Below are 24,093 nucleotides of genomic sequence, written 5' to 3'. Positions count from 1 at the left end.
CTCTGGGGTTGTGTTCCTGGTGGTCAGATGTCAAGCAGCGCCTTACATCACCCTGTACTTACCCTGCTCTGGAATTTCCAACCTCACCACCGCCCAAGCTTTGAAAGAGGAAATTAAGTGTCTCTCAAGCAGTCTCGTGAGAATAACAGGTTTTTGCCCCGTAAGTGACTTGGTTTTGCGGTGTTTATCCGTGAGCGGGAGGGGGTAAAGAAGACCCTTTCAAACAGTCTTCGCTAATGGAGTGCTTTAAAATCAACCTATTTACAGGAGAGAGGATCATAGGGAAAACTTGGAGAAAACTGAATGGTGTCAAGAAAAACCACCACCACCCATAACCCCAGATAGAACGTCTGGGTGGTTGTTGTAATGTATTTATTTAACTTGGAAAAGCATGCCTTTAATGTTGGGGGCGTGTCTCCCCAATCCGGGCACTGTATGTACAGTTTTGCAACCGTTTTACTACTGGTGTTTTCCACCCACCCGTTGGGGGAAACAAGGTCCCCTCCCTCCTCATCTCCCCACCACCCTCCCGGGCCCAACCAGCCAGGCCCCCAAGACACCGCCGGTCCTCTCCCCGCGCAAAGCGCGGCGAGGGACCCCGGCCGGGGAGGGGCCTAAGAAGGGGGCTGGGCCTCATCTTACCCCGCCCCTCCAGTACCCGGAAGCTGCCACCGCGCGGGGCGGGGAGGACCCGCCGGCGCTTCGGGGCGCTGGTACGGGGGCGCTTGCCCGGCGGCTGCCGCGGCCCCCCAAGCGTCTTCCCGGCTCCCGGCGCGGCCATGCCGCGGAGCCTGCGGAGCTGGTTGGGCGGCTGCCTCCTGATGTCAGGTGAGGGGTCCGCGGGGAGGGGGCGCCGGCCGGTCGGTGTGCCGCGGGCCTCCGGAGCTCCCGGCCGCGCTGCGGCCCGACGTGCGCTTGGGAACTGGAGGCCGAGCTATGACGCCGGCAGCGATGGCCCCAGGGCGACCCCTGAGCGGACCCTATAGGCGCGCTGGAAGTGATCATGTGCCGGGTCCGGCCACCAGGGCCTCCCGTTCAGTCCTCAGCACCCCGACATCTGAGCTCTGCCCCTCAGCAACACAGCTCTGTACCTTCGGAGTTCTAAATCCACTGAAACTTTTTCTGCCCTCCTCTTAATTTCCTGCCCGGGTTCAGACAACGATGGACCTCTCCTTCCTTTCTGATGAACTCCTCCCCGGCCTTCTGGAATACTACAGTCTCCCGGTTTTCCGTCTACCTCTCAGGCTGTTTCTACCTAGGATCCCCTTCCTTTGCCAGATCTCTATATAGCTCAATTCTTGCCCGGGCCCTCCACCCTCCCCTCACGCTATCCCTGTAGGGGAAACCAGCAGAACCCTGGCATTAAATACCAGCTATAGGCCCGTGACTCAAGTGTGAATCTCTGTTGGCACCCTTAGGTGATGGGCCGGTGGTGGTTTATCATACTCTTCTGCCTTCTTTGGTGTATATTTGATATTTTCTATTATACAGTTTAAAAATGATTTCTGCCTCTAGCCCAGATCACTCCTTTCTGCGCCAGGATCCTTTCTCCAGGTTTCTGGGACATTCCTGTGTGCGTATCTCTCCCACATCTCAAACCTAATGCAGCTAAAATGGGACTGTTGATGTCCCTGCCCCCAACCCCAGTCAGGGCGTCAGATGCTTAAGCCAGGAATGAATATTAACTTCTCCACACCAAATATATCAGCAAGTCCAGAGTTTGTACCTCTGGAAATATATCTAAAATGCAGCTACCCACCCCCTCACACCTTTCTCCCACCACCCAAATCCTGGTCACCCCCATGTGTCCCCACTCCCCTCTTGCTGTCTGCCCCACCCCCAGCCCCCANACCCCCAGCCCCCAAACCCCCTGGCCGTTCTTCAGATAAAGTCCAGACTCCTCAGTACAGCTAATGTGTGTCTCTTTTTCCTTCACCCACATGCCCATTTGAAGACATGGAGCCCGAGGGGAGACCCGAGTGTTGGATATGGTCATGTACTTGTGCAGCTTTTTTGAGGCACAAAGATGTAAACTTTTTCCTTTTATTTTTACAGCATTAGGAATGGTGCCACCTCCTGAAAGTGTCAGAATGAAGTCAGTTAATTTCAAGAACATTCTACAGTGGGAGTTGCCTGCTTTTCCCAAAGGGAATCTGACTTTCACAGCTCAGTACCAAAGGTGAGTCTGGGGTGCTCGTGGTAGGAAGGTCCTGAGCTGGTCACTGGGCCAGACCACAGCAGAGGGTCTGACTGCTGTCACTCACATGACCATGATAGCCCACAGGGAACTTCCCTGCTGACCTTTTTCTTTCTGTCCAGGAAATTCTTGTGAAAGTTCTGTTCTCTGAAGAGAAAATCAAGTCTTTTTTACTTTTTCTTATTGAGGTGGTTGATCGTTTGACAACCGCAGGGCCACTGGTAGATACAGACATTTGATCATGTGGCTGTGGATGTCATTGGCCATACTGGTAGCCTGTTGCAACACAAGCATATTGGGTTTGTCATAACTGATGTTTCTTAAGAGAAAAAAATGTCACTGAGATCATCTCCACTTGTAAGAGCTGGATTGCTCGAAGTCAATGATTTGCAAGTGGGAGCCAGCTGGGAAAACTGAGGTATGCAAAACAGGAAGGCCCTTGCCAGGGGCACCTGGGTGGCTCAGTCGTTAAGCATCTGCCTTCGGCTCAGGGCGTGATCCCAGGGTCCTGGGATCGAGCTCCGCATCGGGCTCCCTGCTCTGCTGGGAGCCTGCTTCTTCCTCTCCCACTCCCCCTGCTTGTGTTCCCTCTCTGGCTGGCTGTCTCTCTCTCTGTCAAATAAATAAATAAAATGTTAAAAAAAAAAATGAAGGCCCTTGCCATGCTCCCATCCATCCACTCCAGCAGATTATAACGACACCACCGTGCTGTGGGGTACAGATGAATTGCATAGTGGGTGCTCAGTTACTCTGTGTCCTGAAATTGAAAGTAAGACAGCCAGCTACTGGCTGTGAAAAGCTCGAGCCTCGGAAAGCAGCAGAGGCTTATGAAGGAACAGTGAGTGTCACCAAGGTGATTATCTCCGTGGTGCTCTGACTTCCCAGTACCTACCTCCCCTCCCTCAGCAGCTTGCCATCATACACCGCAGGCTGGATGCAGGTGACGCAGCTTTATGCCAAGTGCAAACAGCAGCAGGAGGCCAAAGGGTGATGAGCCAACACACCTGCTCCCAGTGTGACTCAGAATCATACAAAGATAGATAGTCCCTTCAACGAAGCAGGAGGAAACAGAGGTCCCAGATCCCATTAATCCCACACTCCTTCTCCAGATTTCTTTTTTTTTTTTTTTAAGATTTTATTTATTTATTTGCCAGAGAGAGACAGCCAGTGAGAGAGGGAACACAAGCAGGGGGAGTGGGAGAGGATGAAGCAGGCTCCCAGCAGAGGAGCCTGATGCGGGGCTCGATCCCAGAACGCCGGGATCATGCCCTAAGCCAAAGGCAGAAGCTTAACGACTGACCCACCCAGGTGCCCCTCCTCCAGATTTCTTTTACAAACATATCCCAGGCCTGCTGAGGCAGAGAAAACATAGGAAGATGAATAAGATAGTCTTTGTTGACTTTTTCAGGCACTTTTTAGTTCGAAGTAATGCCCCGTTAACAATGTTTTAAGGTTTCAAGTACAGTGCAAAGAACTTCCAAATAGCTTATGTCCAGATTCACCAATTTTTAAGGTTTGCCACGTTTCCTTTGTCCCTCTTTCTCTGTCTTACATCATGCCCTTTGCCCCTTCATATTTCATGGTGAATTTCCTAAGAGCAGGTAATCTTTTACATCACCACCTTTAGCTGTCGAGGTTGGCAGCTTTAACGTTGGGGCAGGACTTTCGTCTAACCTGCAATCCTTAGTCCAATCTGTCAGTTTTCTCAAGGATTGGGGACAGATGATTCTGCCACTCATTTTTCCCTGCTGTGTATTTTCTACTACTGATAAGGTTTGATAATCTCATGTCTGTTTCTGCAGTCTTGACAGCTCTAGAGACTTCGCTGTGCAAAATTAACCTCCCTCTCTCTCTCTCCCCACCCCGAGTTTATTCTTTGTTGTTCCATTCTGGGTCCTTGTAGTAAAGGCATTTGGTCGGGATGTTCATCTTGTAGGTTCGAGTTCCCAGTGGCTTCTTGTGAAAGATGTGTTTGGAATTCAGCTCGAGAGATTGGGTAACACACACTCTTCTAGGTGTGCGTGGGGTAGGGGTGGCCAGAGCAGGCGCACTTCGGAAGATGACATGGTGATTTGAATATGGAAATGTCTTTGAAAATGAGATGTAAATATGGGGATTGGGTTATATGACTATATGACGGGGAGAAAAATATTTTTAAATGCCATAAAAATGAGCTGGTGAGAGAGGAGTTATTGCAAAACAGCTTCTGGAATATTCCGTGTTCCAGCCAGTTGATACGTGAGTTTAAATGAAGGAAGTGGCCTCATGTGGGAAAGCCCACTTCATGCCGGGACCGCTGGAGTCTCCAAACGGTGGGATGTTAGGCAGCCCAGGAAGAGCTGATTGGTGAATGTTTGTGGTACAGGATGTGAAAAGAGCAGACTGTAGCATAGTGGGGCAAGACAGATAAAAACCCTTCCCGCCCTGCCTGACACCTAAGTGCTTGACAAGTGGGCTGTTACTATTTTTATCACCATCACATTCTTTGTCACGTCTAGGGGCAGCCAGATCAGAGGAAGGCACACTGAGGGACCAGTCAGACAAAAGCCTCCCTTTTGGCCAGACAGGAGTCTGGGTTTCCTGGGTCAGGTGGAGCTGATTACACCCCTCAGGTGGTCATCAGGTGCAGTCACACGCACCTGTCCTTCTTCGCGGACATCCTTTTCCTTCTTCAACTTCACACTTCTGCCACCCTCCCTTCAGGGTTCGAGCTCGGTTTTAAACACATTGTATAAAACAAATCTGTGTAAGAACGAACCGTTGTATAGTTTTTCCAGAGTAATAGTCATTTATAGGATGCTGTTTGAAATTCTTGTAAGAGACCGATTTTGGCTAATCCGTGTATATCAGTATTCACACACTGTGTCCCTCTACTTTCATAAATACCATAATCAGGGAGGAAAGCTTTCTTGGTCAAGTATATTGAGGACTCAACCCCATTTTGAAGAGGCACGTGCTCCTTAAACTGTGAAAGTCGCTGAGGGAGTTCTGTTATGAAGACACACACCTCTTCGTGTTTAACCTAGTTTCTGCCCCAAATCATTTGACCATGGAACGGATTTTTTTTTTAAAGATTTTATTTATTTATTTATTTATTTATTTATTTATTTATTTATTAGAGAGAGAGAGGGAGAAGCAGACTCCCCACTGAGCAGAGAGCCCAATGCAGGACTCGATCCCAGGACCCTGGGATCATGACCCGAACCGGAGGCAGACGCTTAACCGACTGAGCCACCCAGGCACCCAGGGACAGATTATTTTTGAAACGACTTATAATATCTCAAGAATCACTGAAGTCCCATGGAGCACAGTTTGGGAAATGCTCATGTAAATGATGCGTGCTGTTCACCAAAAGTGATGATTAAGAATTCGGTTTGTTTTTCTCGCGTTATCCTCCATTATCCTTTGGTAGTAGGGATTAATAAAGCACCAGTCAGCCCCAGAGAGACTGAAGTGAGAACTTTCATGGTTTTGTTTTTCTGATTTTACAGTTACAGGAAATTCCAAGATATATGCGCAAGCACTGCCTTGACGGAATGTGATTTCTCAAGTCTTTCCAAGTATGGTGATCACACCTTGAGAGTCAGGGCCGAATTTGCAGATGAGCATTCAGACTGGGTAAACATCACCTTCTGTCCTGTGGATGACAGTAAGCCACTTTGTTTTCCATTTCATTGTAATGCCGTCATCTTGCCTAGGTTTTCTCTCCCCATGGGGTAGCCTGGTCAGGGAGGATTCTTTGAGCACCCACAGAGTGGGTGGCCTGGCACAAGGAGCTTAGGGACTATAATAAGCAATGTAATGGCCAGACAGAAGTCTGTGGGAGAGACAGGAAGGAATGGTCCTAAATTAATACAACAATTAAATATAAATCTATTAACGTTAATGCCTTGTGGGTAAAAAATGAGTTGAAGCCAGAGTTGTTAATGAGAAGAACTGGAAGGATGAATGTAGTACATTTCCTGGGAGGAAGTCAGTTTGGAGTAAGGACAGAAAGAAATGTGACATGACAGGCAGAAGAATACAGGTTATTCGAGGCAGGTGTGGAGACAGGAAGCCCAGATGCAGACAGCCAGCCTGCCCAGAACGAAGGACAGAGGAATGAATTTGGCTTATGGCAGATGCGTTGGGTCGGGCTGACTGGTAAGCATCTAAAAGAACGTTCCCAGGTTAGATCTGGGGGGTCCTGGGGACTCACCAGAGGTCATGAGGTGAACATAATTGAAACATTAGGAGTTGGAAACTAATTAAATCACCTGATAGGAACTGAGACAGTAAGAGGATAAGGGGTGACAACAAACTCATGAACAAGACTCAAGTGCAGCCTTCCGAGGAGCTCAAGGGAAGCGTTGGAAGGATTGTGTCTGTGTGGGATGGGGTCTTTTTACTGCTCCCTGCTCTGGACCCCCACGGCTCCCACAATTTCACCTTCCCTGGTGCGGAACGCAGCTAGGATACCCTTCTGCTCTTTCCCAATTCTGTCCCAGGCTGGGACAACAAAACTCTTATTGCTGGAGTAGAAATTATCAAAGTTATATTATCTTTTCTAAAGGTATCTTTAGAAAAGCTAAGAAAAATCAACATTAAAAAAATACAAGCAGCTTAACAGTAGTCAAGTTTCCAAAACAGTACAGGTCTCTGCTCCTGTAATTGCTAACTGACTTACCAGGTCCCGACTGGTTCCAATTCCTGTGTTGGGCCCATCTGTGGAAATTCCCTTTAGAAATTAATACAGAATAGATAAGCAGCTTGCCCAAAGTTCATACGGATAAGGAGTGACCCAGCAAGGATTCAGAGCAGGCCGGTGTTCATGCACTTAGCAACAGCTAAGTTATTGAAGTGTATATGACAGGAAAGTGCTGCAAGAAGTCCCATTGAATCTGTTTATACTTGCTTTGAAAAGATATCTAATAAATTTTCTTATCTGGTTTTTAGCTACCAGCAGATAAAGACAAGGTAAAATGCCGGAAGCAGGCCCATTAACAGCTTCAAAAAAATAAATAAATAACTGCAGTCGGAGAAGAAAACAGGACATAACTCAAACAGCGTAGTCGCCCAGAGATGTTTATTATTCATTGTGCAATTATTATTAAGCACTACTATGCGCCAGGCACATTATTAGTGCAGAAGCTATAATAACAAGACAAAATCCCAGCCCTCAGGAAGCATATACTCTAATGGGGGGAAGACAGATAAACAAGTAGATACCTATTTTATGACAGATGTGACCGTGGCTCTTGAAAAAAGAAAGCAAGTTCTGGGGCAGGATGTCTTGGGATATGTGTTTATATGGGGTGGTAAAAGAGTCTCTCTGAGGAGGTGACATCTGAACCAAGACCTAAACAAAGCTAAGGGGCTAGCCATGTGAATATCCAGTAAGAGAGCATTTGGGCAGAAACAGCTTTAGCCTTTGTTGGACAGTGTGTATGATTAATTATGTATGTTAGGCACTAAAAGTAGTAGAAATACCATCTGTAGCTTCAAACCCAGCAAAGGAAATAAAGAAAATTCAACCCAAAATCTTTATAGAAAACACAAAATTATATAGTTGGAATAATTACAAATATATCAGAAATCACAATAAACATAAATGGACTACACTTGATTAATAAAACAAAAGGCTATCAGATTTTTTTAAAGAAAAAAAATCCAACTACCCTCCTTGACCACATCAGTCCATGTCGTAGCAAGCTTACATCAAAGAGCAGGGTCCTTCAGTCGACCAGTTGGTCTGCACAGTTATGAACGATAAATGTTGATTTTTTTAAATGTGAGTTTGACTGTCATTTTGCTTTGTTCTCTTCCTCTTAGCCATGATTGGACCACCTGGGATACAAGTAGAAGCACTTGCTAATTCTTTACATATGCGTTTCTTAGCCCCTAAAATTGAGAATGAACCTGAAACATGGACCATGAGGAATATTTATAACTCATGGGTTTATAATGTGCAATATTGGAAAAATGGTTCTGATGAAAAGGTAAGCTCAGCAAATCATATGCATTTCAGATGCCGACTCCCCTTCTTTGCCAGTGTTAGTCTGAGGCCATGACGATGGAGAAAGGAGGCTAAGAGGCCATCCAGTCAGGGTCTTGCAAGGTGGTAGCACCTTATGGTCCAGAGGATCTAAGGCCGGGTCCCCTGAGGCCAGAAACTTCCCAGTCTGAGGGACACCTGGTATTTGGCTCATGCTTCCCAGGCCCCAAGGGAAATGCGTAGAGCAGACTTCCAGGGAGGTGGCACAGTGAGAGCAGGCCTTCCTGTCCCTGAAGGGAAGTTGCAGGAGAAGGTAGCTGGTGGAGGCTGCAGTCAGCTGAGTCAGGTGACAGACTGCATGACTGCTGTGTTATGGTATGAACCCCTGGTACTCCCCAGGTACACCATGGAGTAGTCAAGTCCATGATCAGCGCAGCCCCGCCCCTGGATGCTAGATGAACAGTGTCACATTTTACCTGTCAGACCCCACTTTTCGCCATTGCTCTCACCATCCTCTTCAGGGGACGGTTCCTTTAAAAACATGAGCCAGGAGTCTGACCTGGTTAGAATGTTGCTCCTCTCCCTGTGACTCTAGTCACATTCTCAACCTCAGCTTCCTCGTGTCTACAAGATGGGCATAATAACCCACTTCATGGCGCACCTGGGGGGCTCCGTCAGTTAAGCGTCCAACTCTTGGTTTCAGCTCAGGTCGTGATCTCAGGGTCGTGGGATTGAGCCCCACATTGGGCTCCACACTCAGCGCAGAGTCTGATTGAGATTCTCTCTCTCCCCCTTCTCCCCCTCCCCCCATGTGCACATGCACTCTCTTTCTCTCTCTAAAATAAATAAATAAGTAAATAAAATCTTCAAAAAAAAAAACCTCACTTTATTAATAAAGTGGGGATGATAACCTACTTCATAGGATATGGGGGAGTTTAATGACATGATGAAAAAAATAAACTTGTCCTGTTATGTGAACAAAGTGTGTGGTTGATACATGGGGCTTTCCTTCCCCTTATGTAGACATAATAAGGCTATTTTCATTCATCTGTGGTCATGTTTTTCCTTATACTTAGTGCTTCCAAGCTGAATGCCATTTGTGGTCCTAAACTGACTTACATATATGTTATATAAGTTAGCTTACATATGTGTTATCTCCTCTATAGAAAATGTTGGTTCTGTCACTTACATCTCAAGAGTTTGGGAGGAAAGGGTCACCCATGTGTGCTATCCTAGGAACGATGTAATTGAGTGTGTATGTACATACTACACAGGCCCTCGAAATCTCAAGCTCATTTTTTCTCCCGAAAATACTCCATTAAATGCTGCAGGATATCAGTCTTCTTCATAGAATAGATGATTTTGCTTATCGTCAAGGCCCCAGGAGATGTGAGCCTAGGAAGGAATGCAGAATGATGAGTTTTACAGTCACTTACCAAATGCAGGCCTCCCCACTGAGCTCTGGGATGCAAAGGTAAGACAGGAGTGACCCACTCAAGGACTTAGCAGCTGACTTTTCTTTAGGATCCGTTTCCACGGCCTCCACGCCTGAGTGCCTCCTGCACCAAGCATGAAACTCACCCCCCAGTTTATCTTTAGCTTCTTATCTAGAATGTGCCCACAGGATAAGCATGTGGTGACACATCTGTCCTGTCGCTTCTGCCTGCTGTGTGGAAGCCTTTGGTGTGACACGCCATGTGTTGGAAAGGCTGCCTGCTCCCCAGGTCCTCCCTCACACGTGTCTGCAAAATCACCAGGACCAGTTTATACACGTTCTAGACTGAATGTGTGTGGCCCCCACCAGATTCACATGTGGAAACTAATCCCCAATGTGAAGGTGTTAGGAGGTGGGGCCCCTGGGAGCCTTGGGATTAGCAGCCTTGTAAAAGGGAGCCCAGAGAGGGACTTCGCTCGGCAGGCCCTTCTGCCCTGTGATGAGAACACAGCGTGAAGACAGCTGGCTCGGAATCAGGAAGCAGCCCTCCCCAGACCCCAAATCTTCTGGTGCCTTGGCCTTGGACTCCTCAGCCTTGAGAACCGTGAGAAATACATGTTGGTTGTTTAGAAGCTGCCTGCTCTGTGGTGTTCTGTTATAGCGGCCTGCAAGGAATAAGACAATACAGTTCCCTTCCAGAAGGCAGTGTTGAAAGGCTGCCATATTGGGTTCTTAAACTCATAGCATAAAAGGCTTCGGGAAATTCTGTTTCTTCCTGATGGGAGAATGTAAGCAGAGAAAGCCAGAAACTGCCCGGGTGTAAAAGTCGGCTAGAAAAAGCAATCAGAGGGGGACTTGAGAGGGCCCTTCATGTCTGTCCTTCCCTGCCTGCCACTGTGGGTCAGCCCTGAGTTTAATCTCTGATAAACTAACATTGCAAGGTTTTAGGGGTATTGGATTTCTAGGAAAGCAAGCCAGGATTTATTATTTTTAATTATTGGAAGTTATATCGTAATCTTCATGTGTAGTCAATGGTATAATCCAATTCTCGTCGTCAATGAGCTTGGCTTTCTCCTGCAATAAAGGAATAAAGACAAGTTGTCGACAAACCCGACCCAAAAGAAAAATAACCAATTACTAAAGTAAAAAAAAAAAGAAAAGTTTGTGCTCACTTTCTATTGGAGTTCCTATTCACCTCACACATTTTTTTTTCAAGATTTTGTTTCTTTATTTGAGCAGGAGCAGGGGAAGCAGCCTAGGGAGAGGGAGAAGCAGGCTCCCCTGCTGAGCAGGGAGCCCAATGCAGGGCTTGATGCGGGGCTTGATCCCAGGACCCCGGGACCGTGACCTGAGCTGAAGGCAGACACTTAACCCACTGAGCCACCCAGGCGCCCCTCTCGTAGTGCATTTTAAATAGGACCCTTCTATCAGGAAATAGAACCATGACGGAAATGTGCATGGCATATACTCTTCTAGTTACCTTTCCTTCACCGGAAACTGTTTTGGTTTCCCAAACTCAGGAAATATCATCCGTGAGGATGGCTTGCGCTCCCATGAAGCCGGGTCAAGGAGGCCAGCCACTGCCGGACGAGGGCATTTCAGGTGCTCACTCAGAGGAGCAATTCTAAGGAGATCCCTGGGCCGCCAGGGTCAGAAACCAGCTCTTAGAAGGAAAATCACACAGACTCTCACTCTAAAGGACCCGTGTCGCAGTTCTGGGGCTGCTCTACCAAAGCCCCGCAAACCCAACAGGAGTGTGTTGTCCCAAGGTTCTGGAGGCTCGGAACCTGAGATCCAGGGGTCGGCAGCGATAGTCTTCCGAGGGCCATGAGGAAGAATGTGTTCCATGCTTCTCTCCTAGCTCCCGGATTGCCTGTAGAGTCAACAACCCCGTCTCCACCTCATCTTTCCGTGACGTGTGCATGTCCGCGTCCAAATTTCCTCTTCTTCCAAGGACACCAGTCATGTTGGACTAGGGCTCGTCCTAATGAGCCCATTTTAACATGATTACCTCCAGCTACAACCACTTTCCAAGATACTGAGGGTTAGGGCTTCAGCAGATGAACTGGGGGGGAGGAGGGGACACAATTCAGACCATACAACCTAATTCCTTTCAAAAAGGGAGTAGGAGGGTTTGTATGGCGTCTGAACTAGAGGATTCAGGAAACGCAGTGGTTTGTCAGAAACACTCAGTTCTTGCCCCGTGCTGTAACATGCTCTCAGGGTCCCCAGAGATGGACTGGGAGGAACACCTGCTTCCTTCAGCTTCCTATTTTGAGCCCAAAGTAAAGATCATAACTGGTAAGGAAGCAGGGGAGCAGAGAAGATGGTGTCCCCTTCACGGCTGAGGCCTGGTTTTTTTTTTTGTCTTCGTTCCTAGTGGCCGATGACCTGTCAATATGACTTTGAGGTCCTCAGGGATCTTGAGCCGTGGACCACGTACTGTGTTCAAGTTCAAGGGTTCCTTCTGGATCGGAACAAAACCGGGGAATGGAGCAAGCCCGTGTGCGAGCCGACAGCCGACGATGGTGAGTCTTGACACGCATGCTCTGTGATTCTGGCTCCTCCGAGCCTTTCAGATTGCTTTCTAGACGCCCACCAAGTGTTCACATTGGAAGGTCCCTTAGACATGAACACGTCTGGCTCCAACTGCAAAAGCCAGGTCAGCTCCAACCGATCACCTTGCTGCTGGAAGGAGATGACCCCCTTCCACGCCAGCGCGTTCCCTCTTAGACCAAAGGGATGGATGGACACGTTTTCCATTCATCAGCCTCAGCCACCTCATGCCCCCTCGCGCTGTGCTCCTTCTGACCTCTCAGGCCTCCTGAGACAAGTCTTCTCAGCCCCGCAAGGTGAGCCCTGCCACACTGCTCAGAAGCCTACCCTCCCCGGCCTGCCTGTCTCCACTCCCCTCCAACACAGGAGGGAGAGCTTAGGGACCTTGATCCCTGTCCCCGCCCCCAAGGACTACTTGTCTCAGCTTCCAAGACCTCCGCACAGTCACTCACAGCGCTCCCTATTTCTTAAGAAAAAGAGAGAGGGAAGGAGGGGAGGAGGGAAGGAAGACAAGAGAGAGGAGGGGAAGAGTATCTTTGGCCCTTGGCCAGGACACTGTGGTCATTTGCATACAGACACACTGCATTTGCATACGGGGTGACACAGGGGTGACACAGACTTGCCGCCTGGACGTCTGCACACAAACGACAGGCCTTTTATTATTTAAAGACATCGCTGGGAGGCTCGGCCAGCTCAGACCATGGAAGGAGGAATACACGCAGGTCCACTCCCAGCCATTTTTATTGACCGAGGCCCTCCTGGAAGCGAGGCACTGATCTGGGGGCTGCAGAAATACAGAGGAGAGCAATAATGAATTCCCTCCAGAGAGAACAAAGCTTTTCGTCCTCTGTGTCACAGGGCAGTTCAGGGATAATTGCCATGCTCCAATCTCATTGATTCCTCATTTCTGCTTAGCAAGCTCCCGAGTGTTGCTTTTTGTCATTGAACGTGTTTCTCACCCAGTGTAGCTTTGTCTCATTTGCCACAAAGAGCTTTAAGATCTTGACCCATTTGTTGCTTAACCTGTCGGTGCATTCCAGGACGCCCCTCCTTGAGACTGCTTACTGCTGGCTTGCTGCTCACTGACCCGTCGGAAGAGAGCGGACTGTTATATAAGCTGTGTTGTTTTTTTGTCCCCAACGTCACTGTAAACGTAAACGTAAAACACTGGTAAATACCAGCTAAAGTGGACACACCCAGTGCCAAGTGCAATGCTGTCTCAGCTGTGCTCCTGACGATTTACGAATATTTCTCAAAATAAGAGCCCCGTAATCAGGTGTGCTCGGAAATGATGGGGCCCCCTCAGAAAAATCACCTTGTGTGTGAGTACTGTGAGCATATCTGATCTTTCAACACCCTTCCTGAGGAGTAGTGTTCCAAGGAACACAGCCTGGGAAAAACCAGCCCATCATACGCCATATTTAGCAACTAAACACCCTGTCCAAAAAAAGGAAAGGCGGCCACTAGGAGCTCATTTTTTTCTCAGTGCCTTAATGTTGTTTTCGGTTATCATCCTTATCCTTTTTATGTGTTGGTAATTAGCCACTTAATTATCCACTCTGGGATGTTTGTTATTTTTTCTGAAGGTCAGCATCAAGGTCACTGGCCTGGAATTTCTTGAATCTTGTTACTGTTATTGCTTCCCTGTTTTGTAAACGCACAAACTGTTTGCCTGAGCCCAGGATTCTCTCCTGTCTCCCAGGCACATGAGCTTTGCGGTTGGCGTAGCAAAGTTTTCTCAGGGCTACAGAGCCGCATAGAAAATGAAAGTCCTGCTGTCTCCCTGGACGGAAGGCTCTGTCGTTCTCTTTTTCTGTGGCCCCCAGTTCGGTGCCTCGCGTCATCTGGGAGCCTGAGGTCAGTGCCCCAGGGGACCTGCCTGTGAGTGAGTTAGCTGAGCCTCTCTGCAGTGCCTTTAAATAACGAAAAGCCTTCCCTTCATGTGCTGCAAGTTGTTTTCTAGGCCACATGTTATTTCTACAGACTTTTTCTGGTTTTTTTCTCATTTTATTCCTCTCTTGAAACATTTTTACTCGAATGAGAATTCTGTACCTTGAGAGCCCCCATTCTGCTTGAGTCACTAAAATCCCTGGCCTTAGAATTATCCTTCTCTTGGGGCGCCTAGGTGGCTCAGTCGGTTGGGTGTCCGGCTCTTGGTTTCAGCTCAGGTCATGATCTCGCAGTCGTGGGATCAAGCCCCACGTCAGGCTCTGTGCTCAGCTTGGAGACTTCAGATTCTTTCTCTCTCCCTCCCCTTCTGCCCCTCCCCCTTCTAGCATGCTCTCTCTCGCTCTCAAATAAGTAAATAAATCTTTAAAAAGGAATCATCCTTCTTTTCTCTGAACACCTGTTACCTGCTTTCCCAAAACCTCGAGTATATTTTGGGATCACCTGGTGTCCTGTCCTTCCCCCATGAACATAACATGGCACCTGGGACAAGTCCTGCACTGCCCTGTGCCTCAGCCACCCCGTCTGCAGAATAGGGAGCCCGAGATGGTGGCACCACAAGGCAGAGGTAGGAGGAGGACTCAACAGTGCCTGGCACAACGTGAGCCCTCAATACGTTAGATGTTATGCTTATTAGTAATGACATTCTTAAAATCACATTGTGAGGGATTCCTAAATGTCCTGAGACCTTTATGTCACGAGACATGCTGTGAGACCTACAATTTGACCTATGAGAGAAGTATTTCAAACATTTTGTCACTATAAACGATCACCCAGGAACTGACAGAATCCAAACATTTTATAAAAGAAAATTATAACCCATTGAAAACCTGCTTTTGTCAAACATCATTTTAGGTTTGTATAAACATAGCTATCTCATCTGAACCTCACAACCCATGTTTTTCCATGAGAGCCTTGTAAGGATCTGCCCCTTTCACAGACTGGGAAATCAAGGTTCAGAGAGAGGAAGTCACTTGCCCACAGTCGCTCGGCTAGTAAATGAACAGGGACGGAGCAGGTTACCTTTCCTGTAATTTGCTGCCCGCGGACTCCTTCCGCAGGTGAGCGCAGGCAGAGAACAGGGAGAGGCAGTCCGCCAGGCCGTGCAGTCAGGTGGAACTGAAGGAAGTCAGAGAGCTTTCTGCAGAGGGTTCAACTCCTAGATCCTCCCCTAATTCCCAGCCCATGTGACACAATGACGCTTTCTGTCTTGGGGTGAGTCACAGAAGCATACTCGGAATTGACCAGGTGTGCCTATGAAGCATCCTTAAGTAAATGATGCTGACACCTCCTGCCTGGGTCACGGGGTCCAGGCGCTGCCCTCCAGGGGCTCAGCACAGCGTCACTGACAGTGGCAGGCCTGGGGGCTCAGCCAGCAGGGTTTAATCCGTGTTCACTGGGTGGAGGGGGCCACTCTGTCAACTCGCTCGCCACGTGACCCTGCGTTCACCAAGAAATGACACGTTCGGGTTGAACGTGCTGAAAATCTGGGCTGGAGGGCAGCACTCCTCAATTCTAGCAAATGAAGTGAGACTTCACAGGGGGTCTGGGAGGAGGGCCCTTGAGCTCAGCGAGGGCACAGGCCGGAAAGATGATGATGACCAGACCACTGCCAGCATGAATGAAAACACAGGGGATGAGGGAGGGAGGCAGGCCCGTCCCAACCCCTGCTCCCCCTGCAAACACCACATGGGTTCAGACATCTAAGGAACGTCTGTGGGCCACGTGCTGCTCAGTGCGGGGGGAGGGGGGGCCCATGCAGCGTGCTTTGGTCTGCCCTGTGCAAGGAAGTGTTGTTTCTCCGCAAATAAAATGACTCCCTTCTAAAAGGACTTGCTCTTAAAGGGCAGGGTTCATTGACTTGTCCCTTCTCAGCACCAGATGCTTTGGGGTTTAATCAGGAGGTGGTGCGGGTTGCCAGGCACCGGGCTTTGGGAGGGTGGGTGGCCCCGGGCAATGGGAGAAGGAGCTTGGTGCTGAATGAGGGGAGCCAAGACCACGAATAACCCGGGTCAGAGATAAAGCCGGGTGTTAGAGCAATAAAAACAGATTTTATTCAGTAAGGACTTAACAGGAGGGAAAGAGCTACCTGGGCGTTTTAAAGGAAGAACGAGGGAGGGGCAGAGAAGAGAGATTCGGGAAAGCGACACATCGCATAGCAGGTGACAGGGTGGGTCAGCGTCCGTGCAGTTCGGCCATCTGCGTCTGCGGCCAACTGGCGTTTCTCAAGTCTGGCTTCCCCTTCCGGCTGAGGCTGGGGGACAGGGGCCCTCCTTCGTGAAGACTGCAATTCAGAGGAATGGCTTGCAGGTCCTTGAGAGAGACAGCCTTGGGTTTTAGGACATACATGTGCATCTCAACGGGGCGGAGGAAGGAGTCACAGGCGTAAGCTTTTGATAGCAAGGGCTCTAAGAAAGGAAGGCCAGGTTTTGGCGGAAGAAACGGATAAGTTCTTTAGGCAGCCTTGAGTGTTTCCAGACAGAAACCCACAGCAGGTGCTGGGTCGTGCTAACTGCGTGGCCTTACCCCACTAGAAGTCACAACCGGAGTGCGGGCAGGTGTGTGAGTGCCGGGGGCTCGCATGGTGTTGTCAGGACAAAGCACCGCAGTGCGCGTGTGTACTTGGGGCCCTGGGGTCCCACTCCCTGCTTCGAGGCTTCTCCAGCACGGGGAGGCGCACTGCTCATTGCTCAGAGTTCCTGCTTATCGTTCTCATCGTGTATGTCAGCAGTCGTGCCAGAAACCAAAGCTGGAAAAAGATAGGGAAGGGGCACTTGCCGGAAACCCCTGGATCCTTGAGGGGGTGACCCACGTTTCCTCCTCACCCCTCCCGCGATGAGCGTGCGACCCCGTTTGTGGGGATTCCCGCTGGATCGCCGTGGTGACCGAGTGTGGAGGTGGGGGTGACCCCGCGTGTGCTTGACCCAAGCCTAACGCAGCCCGCTGTCCCCCGCAGAGACGGCACCATCCTGGACTGTCGCCGTGGTCCTGGCGGCGTCAGTGTGCGCTGCCTTCCTGCTGCTCGGCTGCTTGGCCCTGCTGCGGTGTCTGTACACGAAGACCAAGGACACTTTCTCCCCCGGGAACGGCCTGCCGCAGCACCTGAAAGAGGTAGGCCTGGGCTGGCCGGGGTGCGCCAGCAAGCCCTGACTGGAAGGGCTTCTCCTTTTAAGTCAGGGCCAGCCGATGTCACACGGGGGGCTTTCCTGGAGGGTGACACCCTTCTGCGTGCGCGTGTCCCCTGGGCCCAGCTTCAGGAGGCAAAGCCCTCCCTCTAACCCGGACTTCGTTCCTTCTCCGACCTTCCCCCTGAAGCCCCGAGTCGCGGGGGGGCCCTCAGCTGGGGCCGCGATGGCCTCCTTCCTGAAGGAGATCTGGGGGGGCCCACCTCAGCCTCCACTCCCGCGCACCCCTGATACCACAGCGACCCAATGGAGCAGGGCCTCCAAGCCGGCCGTTGTGCCCTCTCCCTGGGGAAAGGGACAAGAGCAAGGTTAAGAGCCCCAGCCCCTCCGCCACAGCTGGCCTCCGGTACACAAGTGACCCCCGTGGTCTCGCGGCTCTCCTGGCGCCCTGCAGGCCGCTCTCCCTCGCCCGTGACTAGCCGCTGCCCATCTGATTGGGTGACCCAGGCCCTCCGCTCGGAGAAGTCTGGAGTCTTCAGTCACTGGCACCAGAGGCCTGGGCTGCCCTGCGTTATCTGCGCGCCGTCAGAATTGTGCAGGGGAGACCCGGAGACACCCGAAGACTCCTTTCCTTGCCAGCTAGGCTCTTGACACGAAGAGGGGGAGGCCATAATTTAAAGTTTACCAGGACTGCTGCTGTGCGGCCGGTAGAAAGGCTGTCCCTCTGAGAACCCTCTAGACCAGCGGTCAGCAAACTTGCCCTGAGCGGCCAGATAGCACAGATATGTTAGGCCTTGTAAGGCTGAGAGGCAAAATCAAGATACTATATAGGCACTCATCCAACCACTTAAATGTAATCACTCAAAGCTCTGAAAACCGCGCTGGATTCCTGGGCTCCCCGTAGTTTGCTGAGCCTGCTCTAGACTCACAGAGCCTAAAACTGTGTGCGCAGGGAGTCCGACATTCCCCGAGCGGGTCGCTGGGAGCGATGGTAAGCGGGGCCGCTCCTGTGTCTGCCTACCCCGTGGTTCCTGGACCCGTGTATTCTAGGCGTTGAGGATGCTTCTGGTAGTTGCTGGCACTCTCTGGCGTCCCTGGGCTTGCAGGCATGTCACCCCAATCCCTGCTTTCGTTTTCACGTGGTGTCCTTCGCGTGTGTGTCTGTGTGCACACTTCCTCCTCTTCCAAGGACACCAGCCATATTGGATTCGAGGCCCACCCGAAGGAGTCATTTTACCTCAGTTACCTCTGTAAAGACACCGTCTCCAAATAAGGTCCCATTCTGAGGTGGCGACGCTGGGAGCGGCCGAGGAGCCCCTCGACTGGAGTTGACGCTGGTTTGAGGAATGATTTGCCGTCCCTGTCCTAGGGCCTTGGTCGGCACCGCTGAGGTCTGACTGGCCCGGGGCCCCGTGGCGGTCTCAGAGTCCATAAGTGATGCCGAGACACTTGGAGCCGCTGCCCTGGGTCCACACACGTGCCTCTCCCGCAGACTTCCTCATCCCTGACCTCCAGTGTCCCTTCCTCTGGGTCCCTGACCACCAGCCTCGCCATTAACCTCTGCCTGTGAGTCCACGAGGAGCCCAGTCTTGGGCCACGTTTCTTACAACACAAGAGGATGACCCGATGCATGGCCCAAAGCTCTGCCCAGCGGAGGGCTTCCTCCTCGCCACTGCCACTTAGGGGCCCTGGTTCAGCCACTAGTGCTACCAGAGGCCATTTTGGGTTTGTGCCTGCGTGCCGCGCCAGCCGCCCTGTGAACCGTGTTTGACCTCTTCCTGCTTGCTCAGCTGGCCCCCCCGTGGTCATGCTGTGAACAAAGGCAAACGTGCTGGTGTGGGGGGGGGGTGGATGGTATGAAAGGCTGGGCCCCATTCATATACATCCTCTGACCTCACTGTAGGACCTGGTGGGTCTGACCGGCCTTTTGGTGGTTGGTCACTTCTGGGGGGCATCATCTCCCAGTGTCCTGGACCCACAGGCCCTGTCTCTACCAGCTCCCTATAACATCTAGGAGCTGGTTTTCAGAGTGGGTATAATTCTGTGCTGCATGATGGCCTAGCCTGGCCCCAAAACTGTAGTGACCTGCACTGTGATTCTCCTTTTAGGATTTGCCAGACACTCCAGCCAGCATCTTTTCCCACCACAGACCCTTCAGGGACCCGCTGCGTCACACAGCCGGTTCACGTTCAATTGACGTGTCATCATTGGCAGATCGTGCTGGGCCTTCGTAGCCCTGCACCAACCTGCCACAAGATGTGGCTAGGACACCCTGCCCCATGGCCCGTACCTTCTGCGGGGCCCTCTCCTGCCCTCAGCAGCTGTCCTGTGTCACTCTATAAATTGTCTTCCCAGGGCAGAACGTGCTGCTTCCAGACCCCCCCGAGGCCCACCTAGCATCATCCTAGTTCTTAGTGCGGTGGGAGGGGTGAGATATGATCATTGGTCCTTTACTTTGGAGAGGATGTCCAACACGCCCTACTCCACGGGACCGCTGAAACGTCGCGATACGGCAGGTCCCTGATTGTTCACTCAGTTAGTGTCCCGTACTCTGAAGTGCGTGTGCCCACCAAGGCCTGGCCGCTTCTTTCCCTTCTGGTCCTGCTACCACATTGTCATGATAGCTGATGTCAGGCCTCGTCCCCAAACCACCCAGTCAGCGGCTACAGACCACCCTGGGAAGGCCACAGCCTCGTGGCCGAGGCCCCTTCCTTCTATATAGCACAGTTTCTGGGACTGCTTTGCTGCAAACCAGGCCAGTGCCAGTGTTGCCAGAGGCTACGGCACAAGCCCCTCAGCGGAGAGGCCTGGTCTGGGCCGCACAGCAACCCCAGCGGGTGGAAAGGGAGACACATGACCCCAGGCAAGTGTTTCCGAGCGGCTAGAACCTTTTAACAAAGGTGTTAACCAAGACCACCAGAATGAGCCAAAAGGCAGGCCTCTGTGAGCTCTTGAGAGGCAGGAAGAGCAAAGAGGGGCAGGCCCATTGTTCAGCATAGAAAGTGTTTTGTAAGTGGAGACCCAGCAGGAGGCAGAACTATTCACCTGCTATTTCTGCTTCTGGCTCGCCATCACGGAGACTATCAGACAGGAAAGGACAGATGGGACTACGTGCTTCCAGGCAAGTCAAAGCCAGAGATGGGCGTAGCAAAGGGGCTGTTGGAATGAGCCCCCCTCTGAGGCTAGAAGACTTCGCAGACCTGCCTGCAGAGCGAGGCCCTGTGATTCATCTGAGAAATGTGGGGGTGAGGGGGCTCCTGGAGAAGGGGGGGAAAGGGGAGGAGCAAGGACGTGCCAGGAAACTATGCAGACTGGGATCATTGCATCATGAAATTCTCCAGCCGTGCATGAAGTAAAGGTCCGCTAACCATGGCCCAAGAATAATTCCGAGTTCTGGGAGACTTACTGGGGATGGAGACTTTGAGTTGAAGCCATAAGGAGTTTTACCCAATAGGATATATTGAGTTTCTGTGTGTGTCCCACCCAGAGACCAGCCTGATCCTTGCTGGAAAGTTCTTCTTTCCTGTCCCCTTTCCCTGGAGAATCAAGAATGGCTCTAGTCCATTCTTACGAATCCACTGGACCCGAGGGTTTGGGGAGGTTCCTCCTGCCCTCAGTGTCCTCCTTTGCGCAGCAGAGATCTGGACATAATTCTTCTTGCCCCTCCCCTCCCTTCCATCAGCTGGCGGAGACCCAGGGGGTGGGAGGTGGAAATCCTGACAGGTCCACACCAGGGGCAGTGCTGCTGCCAGCAGCTTAACTTATGTCTCATCAAAGGGCTGAGTGTGGAGATGACATTAAGCGGATTGTCAGGGGTGAAGCTATGAGTCAACAGTGGAGGGGAGAGGGAAAGCTGCAGAGCTCGGAGACCGTGTCCACCTCATCCTGAACGTCAAGAACACGGGTGCACCTACGAGGAGGGAAAATGGCAAACATGAAGTCAGCAGATGTTTCAGGAAACACACCTGGGTGTCTTTCATGGTTCAAAGAGCGGCAGAGACCCAAATGGGTAGACTCAGGTTCCCACCCAGACCCAGCCCCGTCCCTGGGGAGAGACAAACCAACGAGGCCATTTCCATAAAATGCACTAGACAGAAACATAGCACAAGCCACGTGGGTTTTAAATCAGCTAGTAGCCACGTTTTTTTTTTTTTAAGTAAAAGAGGGCAGATGAAATTAACATTTACAATATATATTTTATAAGCCAGTATACACAAAATAATCATTTCAACATGTAATGAGTATTCTTTTTAATTTTTTTAATAGTGATGTTCTTTTTTCCTACCAAAGCCTTCGAAATCTGGTATTTCTCACTGCACAGGTTGTTTCCAACTAGCCACGTTTGAGGTGGTGAGTAAGCCACACGTGACCCATGGCTACCGATTGGGCAGGCAGTGCAGGGCTGAGGGCTGAAAGTGGGGACACATCGGGTCCTGGCAGGCCCCAAAGAGGGCCCCACAGCGGTGGCGAGAGATTCTGCTCTGCTTCTTATTCCAAGACACATTCATCCCACGCCTGCGACGTGCTGCCCCTTAGAGGAGGCGACGCTCGGGCGAGGTTAGTGCCCCAACATGGGGATTGGTCTAAAAAATCTCCCTCCCAGTTTAAGAGAACCGTCAGAGGGGGACCTGATCGCACTGTCAGACGGTGGTAGGAGGTGCAGGTTTGCTGTCGCATTTTTGGAAATTGTGGTAAAACATACAGAATGTAAAATTTGCCATCTTGACCATTTTTAACTGCGTCGTTCAGTGGTATTAAGTGCATTCACTCTGGGACACGTTGGTGGGTAACCAGCATCGCCATCCATCGCCGGAACTTTTTCATCATGCCAAACGGAATCTGTCCCCATTTGGCCCTCTGCATCCCCTGGCCTCCCATCCTACTTGCTGTCTGTGAATTTGACTCCGCTAGGGACCTCACATCAAGTGGAGTCATACAACATTCGTCCTTTCAGGTCTGGCTTATTCCACTCAGCATCACGTCCTCAAACTTCACCCACGTCGTAGCAGGTGTCAGAAATTCATTCCTTTTTAGGGGCGCCTGGGTGGCTCAGTCGTTAAGCGTCTGCCTTCAGCGCAGGGCGTGATCCCAGAGTCCTGGGATCGAGCCCCACATCGGGCTTCTCCACTGGGAGCCTGCTTCTCCCTCTCCCACTCCCCCTGCCTGTGTTCCCTCTCTCGCTGGCTGTCTCTCTCTCTCTGTCAAATAAATAAATAAAATCTTTAAAAAAAAAATTCATTCCTTTTTAAGGCTGAAGAATTTTCCATTGAACAGATAGACCCCATTTGATTTATCCATTCCAGTGCTGATGGACACTTGCGTTGCTCCGACCTTCTGGCTGTTGTGAACAATACTGCCGTGACCATGGGTGTACAAATATTTCTTCTGAGACCCTGCTTCTCAGTTCTTCCGGGTGTATATTCAGAAGTGAAATTGCTGCATTGTGCGGTCATTCTGTTTTTAACTTTTTGAGGAACTCTGGTGCTGTGATTGTCACATGCTTTAAACCAGCCTTCCCCAGCCAGGAGGTCTGTATAAAATCTGTGTAAGCCCCGAAAAAGCAATGGGAACATTTTGATCATTAACTTTCTTTTTTTCTCTCTCTCTGTCTCCCACAGTTTTTGGGCCGCCCTCATCACAGTACACTTCTGCTCTTCTCCTTCCCGCCCTCCGATGAGAATGAAGTCTTTGACAAACTTAGTGTCGTTACACAAGTCTCCGAAAGCAGCCGGCAGAATCCTGGTGATGCCTGCACCCCCAGGGCCCCGTCTGGGCAGGGGTCCTCCGAGCTGGTCCCCGAGGAGGGAGCATACTCAGTGGGGTACAGCACCCCCCTCCTTCTCTCGCCTACCTCTGAGGGTCATCAGAGTGGGAAGCCACCTGAGCAAACCCCACATCTAGAACTCTCAGATTCCAGGACAACATCTCAACAACCAAAGAGCTAGGTTTTAAAGGCTCGCTTGGCAAACACACTCCACGGTGGGTATGTGCTGCTTTATAAAGGCCTCAATGATTTAAATTATATATATATTGTTGATCACTTGGGAGTCTACTTTTCAGCCTCTTCTGCTCACTAATATAAGGAACAAGTTTTAATTAGAAGAAACAAAAACACTTAAAATGAGGAATAAAAACTGAGATGCTGTAAAATCCAACCAGACGGCCAATAGACAGATCCAAAAAACAGCCTCAAGTCAAAAGTGGTCAGCGATCTTTCTGGATTCTCAGGGATACTTGGACTGGATTTATTTTGCTACCTGTATACGTTTTATATAGTGCTGGTGCTCTAATAAAGTTTTATTCTCTATTTAATAATCTGTGCGCGTGAACGGTACTACGTTTGCGTAATTGTCAGCTATTGCGTGAGGCTCTCATTTGCCATTTCTGGTGTCTGTTCAATAGGTATTTCTCGGTCCCTTCCTCTGTCACCCAGGAACTGTGCCGGGGGTGAGGGTCTAATGGCATCTGGGAGCGGTCCGTCTAAGAAGCCTTGGATTCCACTCATGCACCTACGAGCCTGTGATCCTTCAGTTTCCTCATCTGTACGTGGGAATTAAAAGACCTAAGGATTAGTCATATCCCACGAAAAGCATTGCCCCCAGGGGCTCCTGGGGGGGCTCAGTCGGCTCAGGTCGTGATCTCAGCGTCGTGGGATCGAGCCCTGTGTTGAGCTCCATGCTCAGTGCAGAGTCTGCCTGAGGTTTCTCTCTCCCTCTCCCTCTGCCTCTCTCCCTGTGCGCGCGTGCATGCGCACTCTTTCTTTCTTTCTTTCTTTTTTTAAAGATTTTATTTATTTGACAGAGAAAAAGACAGCCAGCGAGAGAGGGAACACAGCAGGGGGAGTGGGAGAGGAAGAAGC

At 50.5% G+C, this 24,093-nt stretch overlaps 1 protein-coding gene across 2 annotated transcripts; it reads left to right on the top strand.

The window, feature by feature from the left end:
* The first annotated feature begins 6 nt into the window (after positions 1-6).
* Positions 7-23,549, top strand: IL10RB (interleukin 10 receptor subunit beta). 2 transcript variants are annotated; one of them, XM_019800039.2, is made up of 7 exons: positions 7-160; positions 2,056-2,179; positions 5,689-5,846; positions 8,009-8,175; positions 11,987-12,134; positions 17,066-17,220; positions 22,853-23,549. In XM_019800039.2, exons 2-7 carry the CDS (start codon positions 2,064-2,066, stop codon positions 23,177-23,179), a joined length of 1,071 nt encoding a protein of 356 aa, XP_019655598.1. In that variant the 5' UTR covers positions 7-160; positions 2,056-2,063; the 3' UTR covers positions 23,180-23,549. The 2 variants fall into 2 exon arrangements, with proteins under 2 accessions (XP_019655598.1, XP_011223726.2); XM_011225424.3 differs by lacking the exon at positions 7-160 and adding an exon at positions 658-828.
* The last annotated feature ends 544 nt before the right edge of the window (positions 23,550-24,093 follow it).

This window comes from Ailuropoda melanoleuca, chromosome 1 (genome assembly GCF_002007445.2).
Source record: "Ailuropoda melanoleuca isolate Jingjing chromosome 1, ASM200744v2, whole genome shotgun sequence".
Classification (NCBI taxonomy): domain Eukaryota; kingdom Metazoa; phylum Chordata; class Mammalia; order Carnivora; family Ursidae; genus Ailuropoda; species Ailuropoda melanoleuca.
Note: the sequence above shows the minus strand (reverse complement) of the source record. Positions and strands in the feature narration are given on the sequence as shown.